This window comes from Agelaius tricolor, unplaced genomic scaffold (genome assembly GCF_023055355.1).
Source record: "Agelaius tricolor isolate 1412-34295 unplaced genomic scaffold, bAgeTri1.0.p SCAF_68, whole genome shotgun sequence".
NCBI classification, from domain to species: Eukaryota; Metazoa; Chordata; class Aves; order Passeriformes; family Icteridae; genus Agelaius; species Agelaius tricolor.
Genome location: NW_027269328.1, coordinates 206,315 through 220,095, shown reverse-complemented (window position 1 = coordinate 220,095; position 13,781 = coordinate 206,315). Strand labels below are relative to the sequence as shown.

Genomic DNA, 13,781 nt, shown 5'->3' with positions numbered 1-13,781 from the left:
AGACAGGTGACATTCATTCCACTCCACATGGCCACTCCACACAGGACGTGACCTGCCCACCACACCCCAGGGAGTCCAGCACCCCACAGGATCCACGAGCACAGCCCCAGCATGGAAACCACCAGGCAGAGGCACATCCTGCTGCCCTGGACAGAGCCCAGGCACACACACACGCTCCCCTCCCGTCGGCCTTTAATGGTGCCCACAAAAACCCAGACAAACCCAGAGGGCAGAGGGAAGGGGTACACACAGGAGCACCCCAAGCCCACAGCAGCGTTTGGCACCCAGCACCCATCGGGAGGGCTGCAGGAGGGGCGGGCTTAGCCCAGCCCCGAGGTTACAGTGCTAATGGTCTCAGACAGAGAGCTACAGGGCTCGGCCCGGAGCATCTCTGCTCGTGCCTGGTGCTCGGTGCCCGACCTGGGCACGGGCAAGGCACTCGTGGGGCCACGGCAGCACGGGCTCCAGGCCACTGCCACCACCAGTGCTGGACACAGGGGCATTGCCCTGGAGCTCGAGCAGGGGCCCAGGAGCCTGTGCATTGATGCTGGCCAAATTAACCTGAGATTCTACCCCTCCCGAGGCTGATGAGGCAGCCCGGGGGGCGGGACCATGGTCCCAGAAAGTGACAGTCCCAAGGGAGGAGGATCCCTGCCCAGTGCTGGGGAGCCGGCGGGGTGGGGCCGGCCTCAGGCATCGCTCCTGGCGCTGGCTGGCAGCGGCTCCGTGCTGGCAGGCGGGGGCTGTGCTACCACAGGGTCCTGAGGATCTGCAAAGGAAAGCTGCACATCAGCGCCTCAGCCCCAGCCTGTGGTGCCAGTGAGCAGGAATGTCACAGCACTGCCTCAAGGGCTCCCACGGCCCAAAGCCCCCACACCCCTGGCCACTGCAGAGGCCTGTTGGGGTGCCCCGACCCCAAGGGAACCTGCAGGAGCCACCCAGCCCCACTGATACCAGTATGGCCAGTGCCAGAACACAGCTGGCCTGGAGCACAGCTGCTCTTCCCATGCTCTGTGCCCCAAAGGGTCTCTAAGCTTCAGGCCTGTTCAGGGGGCCTTTGTTCAGAGGGAAGGAGAAGGTGTGTACCCATGGCCCATGCAGTGTCTCCCTCTGTCACTGTCACCAGCCCTGGCCCACACAGGAAACACCAAGGGCTGGCTGCAAGTAAGAGCTGTGGCTAAAACGAACCCAAGGCCTGAGCTAGAGCTCTGTCTCCCACACGAGATGGGACATGGGGAGACCCCAGAGCCCCCACAAAGCAAACACAGGTGCTCCCGCCTGACTCACCTCTGTCCTCTGCCCGCATCTGTGCCTCCAGGTCCTTGGGGTCCACGTACTTGTAGGACTCATCCTCCTTGGGCTGGCAGCACGTCCCACAGCAGAAGAAGCAGCAGCAGCAGCAGCAGCAGCAGGTGAGGGCCCCGCAGCACAGCACCAGTGCCTGCATCAGGGACAGACGTGCTGTGAGCTCACCCGAGTCCCTGACCCATCACACCAGTCCTGAGAGCCCACTCCAACACCAGCCTGCCAGCAGGGCAAACCCCTGAGCTCACCCGGCCCGCCAGCCCCAGCAGCCAACCCCAGGCATGCCAGACTCACCTGGAACCACCACTTGGACATGAGGAAGTAGTGCCGGACAGCATCGTCGCCGAACTGCTCGGCCACGTAGAGGCCGAGGGAGCCGTACTGGTCGTACAGGCGGCGCTTGTCCTCATCGCTGAGCGTGGCATGGGCGCTGTTGATCTCCTTGAAGCGCTCGGCTGCCGCTGGGTCATCGGGGTTCTTGTCGGGATGGTACTTGAGAGCCAGCTTCCTGTGGGTGCAGCGGGGGGACCCCCGGGATGGGCTCACAGCCCCGCCATGGAACCAGGACCCCCGGTATGGGCTCACAGCCCCGCTGCCCGAGACAGCCCACACCCCACAGGATCCCCGGTATGGGGACAGAGCCCCGCTGCCCGAGACAGCCCACGGGATCCCCGGTTTGGGCTCACAGCCCCGCTGCCCAGACAGCGCACACCCCTGCATGGAGCCAGGACCCCCGGTATGGGCTCACAGCCCCTCTGCCTAGGACAGCCCACACCCCTGCATGGAGCCGGGACTCCCGGCATAGGCTCACAACCTCGCTTCCCGGAACCGACCCTGGCCGCCGGGACGAGACCCCGGCCGCGCTGGCGGGACGGCCCCTCATGCCTGGGCTCCCGGGACGGCCCCGCGGACCCCCCCGTACCGGTAGGCCTTCTTGATCTCCTCGGGGGAGCTGCCCTTCTGCAGCCCCAGCACGCGGTACAGGCTCTCCCCGACCCGGGACAGCTTCCGCTGCGGCCGCGGGGGCTCCGCCATGGCCGCGCCGAGGGTCGCGGGGTCGGACGGGACGCGGCAGCGACCGCCACGGGCCTGCCCCGCCGCCACGGGCCTGCCCGCCGCCGCTTCCGCCGCCGCTCTGCGCAGGCGCCGCCCGTGACCCGGTACGGGGCACGGCCCGCCCGGCGACAGCCGGTACAGGGTACGGCCCGGCGACGCCCGGTACAGGGTACGGCCCGGCCCGGCGACACCCGGTACGGCCCAGCGACACCCGGTACGGGGCACAGCCCGGCCCGGTACAGGGCACAGCCCGGCCTGGCGACACCCGGTACACGGTACGGCCCGCCCGGTACAGGGCAGAGCCCGCCCGGCCCCAGGGACAGCCCGCACCGCCCGCCCCGGTCCGGCGGCAGCAGGAGGCGGCACACGGGCATCGCGCTGCTCCTTTATTGGTACAAAACGGCGGCGAGGGCGGCGGTGGCGGCACGGCCGGGCCCGGGACAGAGCCCCAGCCCCGGACCTTCCTGCTGCCGCCGGTGGCGGGGGCAAGGGGGGGCAAGGCTGCCGCTGCCCTTTGGAAAAAGAACCTGAGCAACAAGGGCAGCACCGGGGACACCTCAGCACTCCCTGGGCACCAGCAGCACTCTGCGCACCGAGGATGACAGCACCGGGAAGGCAGCCCCATGCCGACCCCCAGCTCCTGGGGCCAGGGATGGAGTGTGGATTGCCAGGGACGGGGTGGATCCGGGAGGTCCAGTCCCTGACGTCAGAGGGTCCCACTGGAGCTGGGGGCCGCTCACAATAAATACAAATAAATACGGATTTCAGGCATGGAGCTTGCCTGGACTGGACCCCATCCCCCTGTTCCCCTGGGTAGAAGGTGAGCACCCCTTCAGGCACAGCCGCGGGGAGGCCACCACTCCCTCTGCAGGCACGGCTGGCCCAGGCCCAGAGGCAGGGCTCTGGGAGCAAGGAATGTCCCTAAAAATCCCCTCTCCGTGGTCCGCAGGAGAGGCCATCCCTCTCTTGTCCTCCTCCCTGGGGAGGATTGGTCCTTGGGGGCAGAGGGAGACCAGCAGCAGGGCCTTGTCGTGCAGGTCCAGAGAGCCCGGGGCTGGCAGGTGGGCACAGCTGCAGCTCAGGGCCTCTCCTGGGGGCAGGGATGGGAGCCAGCCCGGCAGCCAGCCCAGCCCCTGGTCCTGAGGCCAGCCAGCTCAGCAGTCCACGCTGTCGCTGTCACACCAGGCCGAGGGGCCATCGGTGCCAAAGTATCTGTCTCCGAAGTTACCTGGCAGACGAAGGGACAAAGTGAAGGGGCAGCAGCGCCAGCCCCACCAGCGTCCCTCTGGTGTGGCTGCAAGGCTGCAAGGCTGCCCCCAGGGCTGCTGGTCCCAGCCAGAGGTACAGCACACCCTGGCCCCCCTCACCGATGCCCGGGATGATGTGGAACTCCTCGTTGACCCGCTTGTCCACAGCGGTGGTGATGATGTGGACGCGGGGAAAGGCGTAGGCCACGGAGTGCACCCCCATCTCCGCCATCAGCAGCGACAGCAGGAAGATCCTGTCCTCCTGCACGTCGTGGTCCTGCGGCACAGGGAGCTGTGAGAGCCCGGCGGGGTGCACAGGATCCCTGCCCCAGCCCGGGCCCGGGCCTCACCAGCAGCACGCGCACGGCCATCATGGCCGCGGCCCCCGTGGACACCGTGCTGTCCATGAGGATCACGTAGTCCTCGCTGATCTCCTTGGGCAGGCGCAGGTAGTGCAGCTGGTGAGGGAAGGAAGGGTTGGTGGCGTGCCAGCAGTGCACGGCTGCGTGTGCCAGGCTGCAGCAGGACTCACCTCGGGCTCCCCCGTGTCCAGGTTGGTCTGGATGAGGATCTTGCCCAGGCGGATGTCCTTGCACACGGCGGTCAGGGCCTGCTCCATGGTCTCACCTGCCCGCAGGATGGACACGCCCGTGATCTGGGAAAGGGGCAGGGACAGGTGCTGGGTGCTCCTGGTGCATGCTGAGCCAGGAGCTGTGCTCCCACGGGGATCAGGAGCCGGGGTCGTGTCTCACCCGCTGCCTGTGGAAGCGCTTCCCCTCGTACGTGGTGCCCTGGGGCGTCTCCACCGTGACCGACTGCAGGAGGGGAGCACAGAGTGGGGGGCAGCCAGACCCCTGGGAGGGGGGCACCCAGAAAGGCGCTGGGCTGGGGCTGTGGCTGCACCCAGGAGTGGGCACTCACCTTCAGGGGCAGGAAGGACAAGGCATGTTCGATCAGAAGCCGCATCAGGCGCTTGGAGTAGAAGATAAACTCGTCCCTGGTCGTGTCCTTGTTCCTGGGAGGGATGACATAGGTGAGGTGGGAGCAGAGCCCCTGCCATGCCCTGCAGACCACATGTGGGGCTCCAGGGGCCAACCAGCATGGACAGCAGCCCCAGGCTGTGGGAGCCAGAGCACTCTTGGAGTGACACGGTCACTGACACCTCAGCTTCTGTCTTAGACGGGACTACAGAGGCAAGAGAGTGGCTTAGCTACCCTGGAGGGAGGTGCAACACCACTTACAGCCATCAGAGAGAGCAAGGAGAGAATAGGGAGTAGGGACAGGTCAGGAAGGACCATCGGTCCTGGGGCAGCACAAACTCAGGAGCAGAGCCAGGATAGGATAGAACCCCACTGTGGAAGGGGACATAGTGCACCATGGCTGAGCATGCTGGGTGACAGAAAAGAGTTGCACATGTCCCCAGCTCTCCCCTCTACATCCCAAGTCAGAGATAAAGCACTGCCAAGAACCAGGTGACTCTGAAATGCCATTGTGTGCTCTTCTCACAGCTCTGATGTACTGAAGGCATCGAGATGTAAAACAAACACAAACCACAACAAAGCTGCCAGGGGGCTGCAATGCCCAGGAAACCTCTCCCCTCGCCCAGGAGGAATAGAGCCAGCCCTGCATGCAGGGCACTAACCCCACAGCAGAGGGAAAGTAGATGACTTTTCCTACTAGGAGTACCCTGACCACCAGCCTCGTAGGGAACACGAGGACAAAGAAGTCCCACAGACACCTGCCCGCTCCCAGATGGAAGAAGTGGAGCTGGCAACACTCCTGAAGAGGCAGAAGGATATTGAATATTTTTACTCTGTATTTTAAGACATCATCTGCCATTTCTTACACCTCGGTGGATGACAGACAGCCCCACTGAGGCGTTTGGAGGAGGACGAGCAGCGACTGCTGTCCTCGTGTGCTCCTGCAGCCATTCCAGGGTCACTCACAGCTGAGCATCTGCAGTGACCACAGCATACAGACAATACAGACATTCCCAAACCCCTGGGCTCAGCCAACAGCCCCAGGGAAGGGGAAAAAACCAGTTCTGGTCTGGAAGACCCTGCCTACGGCTCCCAGCGTGAGCTGTCAGCAAGCACGCACAGGTGGGCTGCACCCACACATCAACCCACAGCAGCCGGGGAGCAGCACGAGCCAGAGCCTCCCTGCCTCCCCTGCAGCCCGTCCTGTCCCAGCCAGCTGTCCCCACTGGGACCCAGCCCAGCTGTGCTGGGAGCAGCATGGCCCAGCAGCCTCCCCTGCAGCCTCCCCTGTCCCAGCCAGCTGTCCCCACTAGGACCCAGCCCAGCTGTGCTGGGAGCAGCATGGCCCAGCAGCATCCCTGCCTCCCCTGTCCCAGCCAGCTGTCCCCACTGGGACCCAGCCCAGCTGCGCTGGCCCCTGGCTGGCTGGGACAGGCCCCACACTGCTCCTGCAGAGGTTCCTCTGTATGGAGGGGCTTAAACCCTGATCACATGTGTGTATGTCACATCCAACCCAACGGTGACACCTCTGGGGATAGGGAACCCCTGGGCAACCCCAGGGCAGACACAACCATGAAGCTTTGAAGCTTCTCCCTGCCCAGGGCACAAGCAGGGCAGGGGAAGGGCTGGGACAGGGAGGGCAGCCCGCACATGCTGAGCTGCAGCAGGTAACCAGGATCCATCAGTGCCACCATCCCACCCCTCAGCTGGCAGAGCTCTGCCAAAGGGGACATTGCTGTCCCCAGGGCAGCCCCCTCACCCCACGGCATCACTGCCTGGGTGAAGCCTGAGGAAACACACTGCTCCCACCCACAGAGGGGGCAGATGAACCTCAGCACACTGCAGCACCCTGGGAGCCTGCAGCTGGGCATGGCAGCACTGCAGCCGGCGCTCCTGACAACCTCAGCCTTCCCCAGCATGCTCAGGAGATGACAGAGGGACCAGGAGCATCTGCCTGGGGCCTGATCACAGCATCAGCTCTGTGCATGAACTGCACTGTCTGCAGCTGAGAGACAGCTGGTACAGGCACCAGGAAATCTGGGCGTGAATGGGCTACAGAATCCCAGAATGGTTTGTGTTGGGAGGGACCTTCAAGGTGACCTTGTCCCACCACCCTGCCATGGGCAGCCACACCTTCTATTAGACCAGGTTCCCCCAAAGCCTGCCCAGCCTGTCCTTGGGGCAGCCAGCTACCTGGGCAACCTGTGGCAGAGCCTCACCATCCTTATGGAGGAGCTCCTGCCCAGCATCTCATGTAACACTGCCCTCTGGCAATGGGATACCACTCCTCCTCATCCTGCCACTGCATCCTTCACACTCCATCTATTCTCAGCCTCACAACTCCAACTGTGCAGTTATTCCAGTGTGGGACTCATTTTCAGTTTCTGTCTCTCCACAACAGCAGAAAATTGCTCTAGAAAGTGCTTCCCCCAGCTGCCAGCCTGATGTGCCACGATGATGCCCATGTGCTGCCACCAACACCCTCCCAGCAGACAGATGGGTGAGGAACCCCAGGGAATGGTGCTGGCCAGCATGCAGGACTGGCACCCCAGAGAGCTGCACTGGGAAGCACCAGACAGGACAAGGAGGGAGCAGAACCCTGGATCACAGCTCTGCAGTGGTGCTGGACACGTCCAGGAAGCCAGAGAGGATGGGCTGGGCTGGGCACATCCAGGAACCCAGAGAGGCTGGGCTGGGCACATCCATGCGCCCAGAGAGGCTGGGCTGGACACATCCAGGCACCCAGAGAGGCTGGGCTGGACACATCCAGGCACCAGAGAGGCTGGGCTGGGCATGGCTTTGAAGATTAGTTATTAGGTTAAAAGGGAAAATAATCTAAGTGTTATTTTTCAATTAGATAGTTTAGTCTTAAAAGGCTTTGTAAGAAAAGACAGCTATTTTGTGCTTTGTTAATGAAAGACTGTAGAACTCATCATTGTGAGATTGTTTCACTGATAAAAAATAATAAACACATGAGTCTAAACATAAAATATATTAATAAATACAAGAGACAGATCTGCTAAGATGCAATAACTGCACATGGAGGTGCAGGAAATGTGGCTGTGGGAGCCCAGGAGAAGGGCAGCAGGCACAAACAGCACCTCAGGAGCAGAGAGTGACATTGGTGACCAGCAACAGCCCCATGCCATGCCCAAGTGACACAGAAGCCAACAAGTGCCACCAAGTCTCACCAGATACACATGCTGCCTGTCTCTGACACAGACCCAGCAGAGCTCCTCGGCTCAGAGCTTTGGGAGAGGCACTGGCCCAGCAGGGTTCGGGGGGCAGCTGCCAGGCTGAGTCGATGCTCCTCAGAAATGTGGCACCTCTCAGACACCACCTGGGATGGGCTCAGTGCCTCCCCACAGCCCTGGCCCTGCTCCTGCATGGCATCAGCACAGCCACGTGAGGCCAGAGGTGCCAAAGCCCTGCAGCCCCAGCAAAGCCTGACCCAGCCCAGGGCAGCCCAGCACAGCCCTGAGCCTCCCTGAGTGACGGATTGAGGTCACCAAGCGCTTGTGGTACAAAGGTGGAGCCACAGTCAGGGGAGGGACAGGGCACTGGCACAGGGCTCTGCCTGGCACACCTGAGGTGCCACATCACCTCTTCTACTGCCAGGACCTGCCTTGGAGCCTGTGCTTCCACAGGAGGAAGAGTCAGGAGAAGGAAAGGAGGTGCTCAGCCTGGACGTGGCCACGAGTATCAGAACATCATAAATTGTTTGGGTTGGAAAAGCCCTTTGAGATCAAGTTCAGCTGCTCCTCCAGCACTGCCAAGGCCACCACCAGCCCACAGCCTCAAGTGCCACATCCACGTGGTTTCTAAATTCCATCACCTGGAGCAGCTGTGCTGAGGCTGGAAAATCCTTTCCATGAAGACACTGCTCCCAATATCCAACCTAAATCTCCTCTGGAACAGCCTGAGGCAGCTTCCTCTTGTCCTGTCCCTTTTTCCATGTGAGCAGAGCCTGACCCTCACCTGGCTGCCTCCTCCTGTCAGGAAGCTATAGAGAATGAGAAGGTGCCCCCTGAACCCCCTTTTCTCCAGGCTGAGCCCCTTTCCCAGCTCCCTCAGCCTCTCCTGGGGCTCCATTCCCTGCCCTGGACATGCTCCCTCAATGTCTCTCTTATCAGGAGGGTCCCAGAGCTGTCCCCAAGACTGGAGGTGCCCCAGCAGTGCCCAGCTGGCACAGCCCAGGTGCCAATGGCCTCTTGCCCACCTGGTCTCGTGTTGAGCCACTGTCCACCAGCGCTCCCATGGCCCTTCCAGCCCCTCTGCCCCAGCCTGGAGTGCTCCATGGGGCTGCTGTGACCCAAGGGCAGGGCCTGGCACTTGGCCTTGGTGACCCTCACGCTGCTGCTCTCAGCACATCGATCCAGAGTGTCCCAAGCCCTCTGCAGAGCCTTCCTGCTCTACAGCAGATCCACATCCCACCCCACTTGCTATCCTCTGCAAGCTTACTGAAAGTGCATCCAGTCCTCTCCAGGTCTCTCACAAGGACATGAGCTGACACCTTGCAAACCAACATACAGGTGCCATAGGAGGACCTGGCTGAGCTTAACATCCCCTCTCTGCAGAGGAGAAAGGCACCCAGGGCTGCCAGGTTCTGCAGCTGCAAAAACAATGAACCTCTCTGTAGTCCTAAAGGCCTCAGCCCCTGACCCTTCACTAACTGATGCTACTGTCACCTGGAAAAAAGGAGCATCAGAGGGGAAAGAAAAGCTCAAGAGTGGTGCAGTCATAGAAGCAGCTGCCCCTGTCTCTTCTCTAAGCTACCTCTAAACCCGAGTGCCCTGGGAGAGGGGCAAGGGGTACCTTGCTCCATGCCACCAGCTGCTCCACCTGTGTTCCAGTGAGGAAAGAGCCAACCAGTCCCCTCCCACTGTAGGAAAAGCCTGCCTTTGGCTCAGGAATCACCCAAAGCAGATGTGCAGAGCTCTGGTCACCAGAGAAGTGCCCACAGGGCCAGGGCCAGCTCCATTCAGCCATTCTGCTTCAGGCCAAGCCCCACGACTGCAGTCCCAGGGCAAAGGGGAGAAACTCACACCAGGCCTTGTGGTGTGCTGCCACCAAGCAGGGACCGGGGCAGGGGCCAGGGGCAGGGATGTACCTGATGATGGTGTGCATGCCCCGCACCTGCGGCGTGCTCTCCAGGACACTCAGGGTCTTGGGCAGGGGCTGTCCTTGGTGGGCCGAGGCCAGGGCTGCCCTGCAGGGAGGAAGGTGCTCACAGCTCTGCAGCACACACACACTCACAGACCTGGGCCCTTGCAGGGACACGGCCCTGCCAAAAGAAGGCTCCAGGAAAACCCCTCTGAAAGGTCAGCACCGTGCTTGACCTTCCTGCCTGGATCCTGAGGAACACCCCAAGTCTGGTACCCCAGAGCTGGACTGCCCAAAAAGCCTGGGGTGAACCTCCCAGACCACACCCACAGCTGCTGCAGCCTCTGCAGCACCAGAAGCTGCTGCTCTGCAGGGCAGGACATTCTCTGCACCCTGGGACCGGGGCATCAACACAAGGGACAAGGGCTGTCCTGCCCAAAGGGGACATGAAGTGCCAGGAACAGGGACCATGCAGGGCACTTCTCCCACAGAAGCGAGCAGCTCAGGGTAACTCAGCAGCCAGGAGAGGATCCCTGCTCCAGACAGGGACAGGAGCAGGGCAGGCAGCTGGCAACATGCATCAGCCACAGAGTGGAGTGAGTCACACAGAGCCCCGGGCTGCAGCCAGACAGGCCCTGAGGAGCTGAGCACAGCCCCTGCAGCCCTAGGGAGGAGCAGCTACGCTCAGGCACCTCAGCAAAGCTCTGCCAGCAGGGACACGGAACCCAGTGGGTGCCAGCAGCCCCCCCAGCCCAGAACAGGCTCCTCTGCAGCCGTGGGTCCCACGTACCTGACTGTAATCTCCCGCTGGGTGGTGCAGAGGTCGCGGTGCAGCGCAGGGGAACAGGAAGGACAGACACCCTGTCAGTCACCCACAGGCCAGCACAGCCGCCCCAACAGCCCAGCTCCCCACCCTCCTCCCCAGTGCCCACTTCACCAATCTGCTCTCCCAAGCACCATGCTGGGGCCTCTTGAGAAGAGAGAGGTGATGCCAACACCTCCCCCAGGTGCTCCCAGAGCACAGATCTGTGTGCAGCCACATCCTGCCCTCTGCATGCAGGACCCTTCCCCTCCTCAGCCCTGGCTCACCTTTTCCAGCTGGCTGTGCACGTGCTGCACAATGAGGTCCAGTGCCACGAAGTTTTCCCCACCTGAGGGTGGAGCAGAGGAGGCAGGTGGGGCGGATGCTGACCCGCCCTGCCCCACAGCACCCGCTCCCCACGGCGGGCTCAGCTCTGGCCTCACCCCTGGGCACCACGATGTCGGCCACCTGCACGGTGGGCTCGATGTACTGCTCGAAGGCCGGCTTCACAAACTTGTTGTACTGCTTGATGACCCCCGCCACGTCGCGCCCGCGCTCCATGATGTCGCGCTGCAGCCGCCGCACCAGGCGGATGTCGGAGTCCGTGTCCACAAACACTTTCATGTCCAGCAGCTGGAAAACTGGGAGGGGTGAGCACCCCCTATGCAGCTCCCATCACACCTGTGTTACTCCCCTCCTCCACCCTGCAGTGGCACCCAGCATCACCTCCCCTGAGCCCTGTGACACGCAGTGCTCTGCCAGCAAGCGCGGTGACCTCTCCCTCCACAGCCCCCACTGCGGTGCTGCAGTGGCACCCAGGGCCGGTGCCTGTCCTGCTGCACCACATCATCCCCTCTGGGCCAGCGGCCACCTGAGGCAGCGATACCTTGAGCAGCTCCTTGTTGGCGAAGGCCAGGATCCCTTCAAACACGATGACGTTGGCCCCATACACCGTTTTCTGCAGGCAGACAGGAGCTGGGTTTGTCCTGCTTCTCTCACATGCCACAGCAGCACCAACACTGACACAGACAGGGCACTGACCCCCCTGGGGTCTCACCACTGTGTTGAGGCTCCCCATAACCACCCTGCAGCACCCAATGCCTTGGAGCCATAGTTGATACCTGTGCATGATGCTCCAGGCCAGGACAGACCCCGAACCTTGCTCTAGATCCCAAGACTCTGCTCCATGCCATCCCCCCAGTCCCTCTCTCTGATGACCCCCAGCCGCCCCCTCCCTTTAGCCTTCCAGGCCCTGCAGGGCCCGGAGGTGTTCCCTGTTCCCGGGACCCTGCCAGCCAAGCGCAGCCCGGCCCCGGGCACCCACCCACTCGCGGCGCCGGCTGTGCGTGGTGAAGTCGTACACCGGCACCTTCACGCTCTTGCCCTTCTTGAGCTTGCGCAGGACATTGACGAGCAGCTCGAAGTCAAAAGCATCGGGGTGGTCGAAGTTGTAGTCGCTGCGGGCTGCCAGCGCCTGCTGCCCCTCATCCAGCACCTGCAGGCACCGCCCGGCCCGGGGCACCGGCAGCGCTCAGGGCCGTGCCGGATCCTGGCATCCACCGGCACCCCAGCCCTGCTCAGAGCCGCACCCGATCCCCGCACCCCGAGCCCCGGCAGCACCCAGCGGCACACTGGACCCGGAGTGTCGGCCCGGCTCAGTGCTGCCCCGGGCCCCGTCGCGCACCTTGTAGAAGGAGTCCATGGAGAGCAGCACGACCCAGGGCACGTCCAGCGCCTCGATGATCCGCGTCGCCACCGTGGTCTTGCCGGAGGCGCTGCCGCCGCACAGGCCTGCGGGGAGCGGCGGGGGCACCGCCCCGGCCCGGATCCGTCACGGCCGCGGATCCGGCTCCGGCTCCGGCTCCGGCCCGGTCCCAGCCCCTCCCTCGGGGCCTCGTTCCACGATTCCCAACCGCAGCCCGACCCCGGCCTCGGTCCGGCCTCCATCCCCTCCCGGCCCGCTCTCGGCTCCATCTCCTTTCTGATCCGGCTCCATCCCCTCCCCGGCCCCGTCCCACCGCTCACCGATGACAAAGGCCTCATCTACGGGCGCGCCGGTCTCGCTGTACCACGGCGGCCGCCCGGCCGTGTAGATAGTCCGCTTGCTGGTGCGCAGCAGCGGCGGCTCCGGCTTGCACTGGCTGGCGGTGCGGCGCCGTGGGGCCGGGGCAGGCGCCAGCGGCAAGCGGCTGAGCAGCGAGCCCAGCGGGCCGGGGCCGGGAGCGGAGCTGTGGGCGCGCTCCGGCCCCGCCGCCCCCCGCCGCTCCTCAGCGCCCGCCGCCGCCATCGCCGCGCGGGCCGCGGGGGCTGCCGGGACAGGACGGGCTGCGCACGGCACGGGGAACAGGCCCCGCCCCTGAATGAGGCCCCGCCCCTGAGTGAAGTCCCGCCCATAGTTAGACTCCGCCCCTGATTTCTGCCCCGCCTCCTAGTGGGACCCCGCCCCTTACCGAGGCCCCGCACCGGGCGCCCCGGGCTCACCTGCACAGCCCTCCCTGCAGGTGTCACACCGGGGCTCACCTGCACAGCCCTCCCTGCAGGTGTCGATCCCCACCCCGGGGATCCCCGGGCCCTGCCCTGCCCTGCCCTGCCCCGGGCTCAGCAGCCGCAGCTTCCTCAGCCTCACCCGGCAGAGCCGCTCCAGCCCTGCAGCATCACAGGCTGCTCGGGGCTGTCCCCAGCCTGTCCCTGTCTCTCCCAGCCCTGCAGCATCCCACGCTGCTCGGGGCGGTCCCCAGCCTGTCCCTGTCCCTCGTGTTCTGGGCACCCAGCGCTGGGCCCGGCGCCTCGGGATGGTGTCCACGACACGCCAAGGGTGCGTTGTTGGTTCACTGTCTGCCGGGTGTCTCCCAGGACCCCTGGAGCCTTTTCCCAGCCGGCTGTCCCTGCCTGTCCTGAGGTTGCTCCTGCCCGGTCAGGACTCGGCCCTGCCCCTGCTGACCCTCCCCAGGCTCCTGCCCCCGGCTCCGCAGCCCATCCTGAGTCTCTCCGCACCACGGAGCAGCACGGGCAGTGTCATCTGTCGCCGCGCTGGGGGGGCTCTGCCTGGCCGCAGACGGGGCTGGACTCAGCGTCAACCCCGGGGTGCGCTGGTGGTTCCTGGGCACTGAACGCCCTGCTCTGGGCTCGGCCATGCAGCCCCTGCCAGTGCAGCCCCTCCGGCTCAGCCAGCCCGCGCTCCCAGCGCTTCTCTCGGAGGATCGCAGGGGAACAGCGCCAAAATCCTTCCGGCAGCCCGGACAGACGCTGTGCCCTGCGCTCCCCTGTGCACGGGCTCGGCGTGGCACC

At 64.1% G+C, this 13,781-nt stretch overlaps 2 protein-coding genes across 2 annotated transcripts; both read right to left on the bottom strand.

The window, feature by feature from the left end:
• Positions 1–102: 102 nt before the first annotated feature.
• DNAJC5G (DnaJ heat shock protein family (Hsp40) member C5 gamma) lies at positions 103–2,622 on the bottom strand. The gene is made up of 4 exons (XM_071417239.1): positions 2,228–2,622; positions 1,600–1,813; positions 1,288–1,441; positions 103–769 (listed from the first exon to the last, which is right to left on the bottom strand). Exons 1-4 carry the CDS (start codon positions 2,338–2,340, stop codon positions 690–692), a joined length of 561 nt encoding a protein of 186 aa, XP_071273340.1. The 5' UTR covers positions 2,341–2,622; the 3' UTR covers positions 103–689.
• A 112-nt stretch (positions 2,623–2,734) lies between these two features.
• On the bottom strand, positions 2,735–12,905 carry LOC139584884 (uridine-cytidine kinase-like 1). The gene is made up of 14 exons (XM_071417231.1): positions 12,519–12,905; positions 12,178–12,284; positions 11,818–11,988; positions 11,380–11,451; positions 10,937–11,126; positions 10,781–10,842; positions 10,482–10,498; positions 9,699–9,797; positions 4,530–4,623; positions 4,361–4,423; positions 4,141–4,263; positions 3,959–4,066; positions 3,729–3,885; positions 2,735–3,589 (listed from the first exon to the last, which is right to left on the bottom strand). The coding sequence occupies exons 1-14, from the start codon at positions 12,778–12,780 to the stop codon at positions 3,516–3,518; spliced, it is 1,599 nt and encodes a 532-aa protein (XP_071273332.1). The 5' UTR covers positions 12,781–12,905; the 3' UTR covers positions 2,735–3,515.
• Between the last annotated feature and the right edge of the window lie 876 nt (positions 12,906–13,781).

Bases quoted from the DNA above. Each gene is read 5' to 3' on its own strand.
- DNAJC5G (XM_071417239.1), bottom strand. From the start codon at position 2,340: ATGGCGGAGCCCCCGCGGCCGCAGCGGAAGCTGTCCCGGGTCGGGGAG. The intron at 1,814-2,227 runs GTACGGGGGGGT...CTGCACCCACAG, and splicing joins GAGATCAAGAAGGCCTACCG to GAAGCTGGCTCTCAAGTACC. The intron at 770-1,287 runs GTGAGTCAGGCG...TTTCCTTTGCAG, and splicing joins GATGCGGGCAGAGGACAGAG to ATCCTCAGGACCCTGTGGTA.
- LOC139584884 (XM_071417231.1), bottom strand. From the start codon at position 12,780: ATGGCGGCGGCGGGCGCTGAGGAGCGGCGGGGGGCGGCGGGGCCGGAG. The intron at 12,285-12,518 runs GTGAGCGGTGGG...CGCTCCCCGCAG, and splicing joins AGATGAGGCCTTTGTCATCG to GCCTGTGCGGCGGCAGCGCC. The intron at 4,624-9,698 runs GTACATCCCTGC...CATCCCTCCCAG, and splicing joins GGCATGCACACCATCATCAG to GAACAAGGACACGACCAGGG.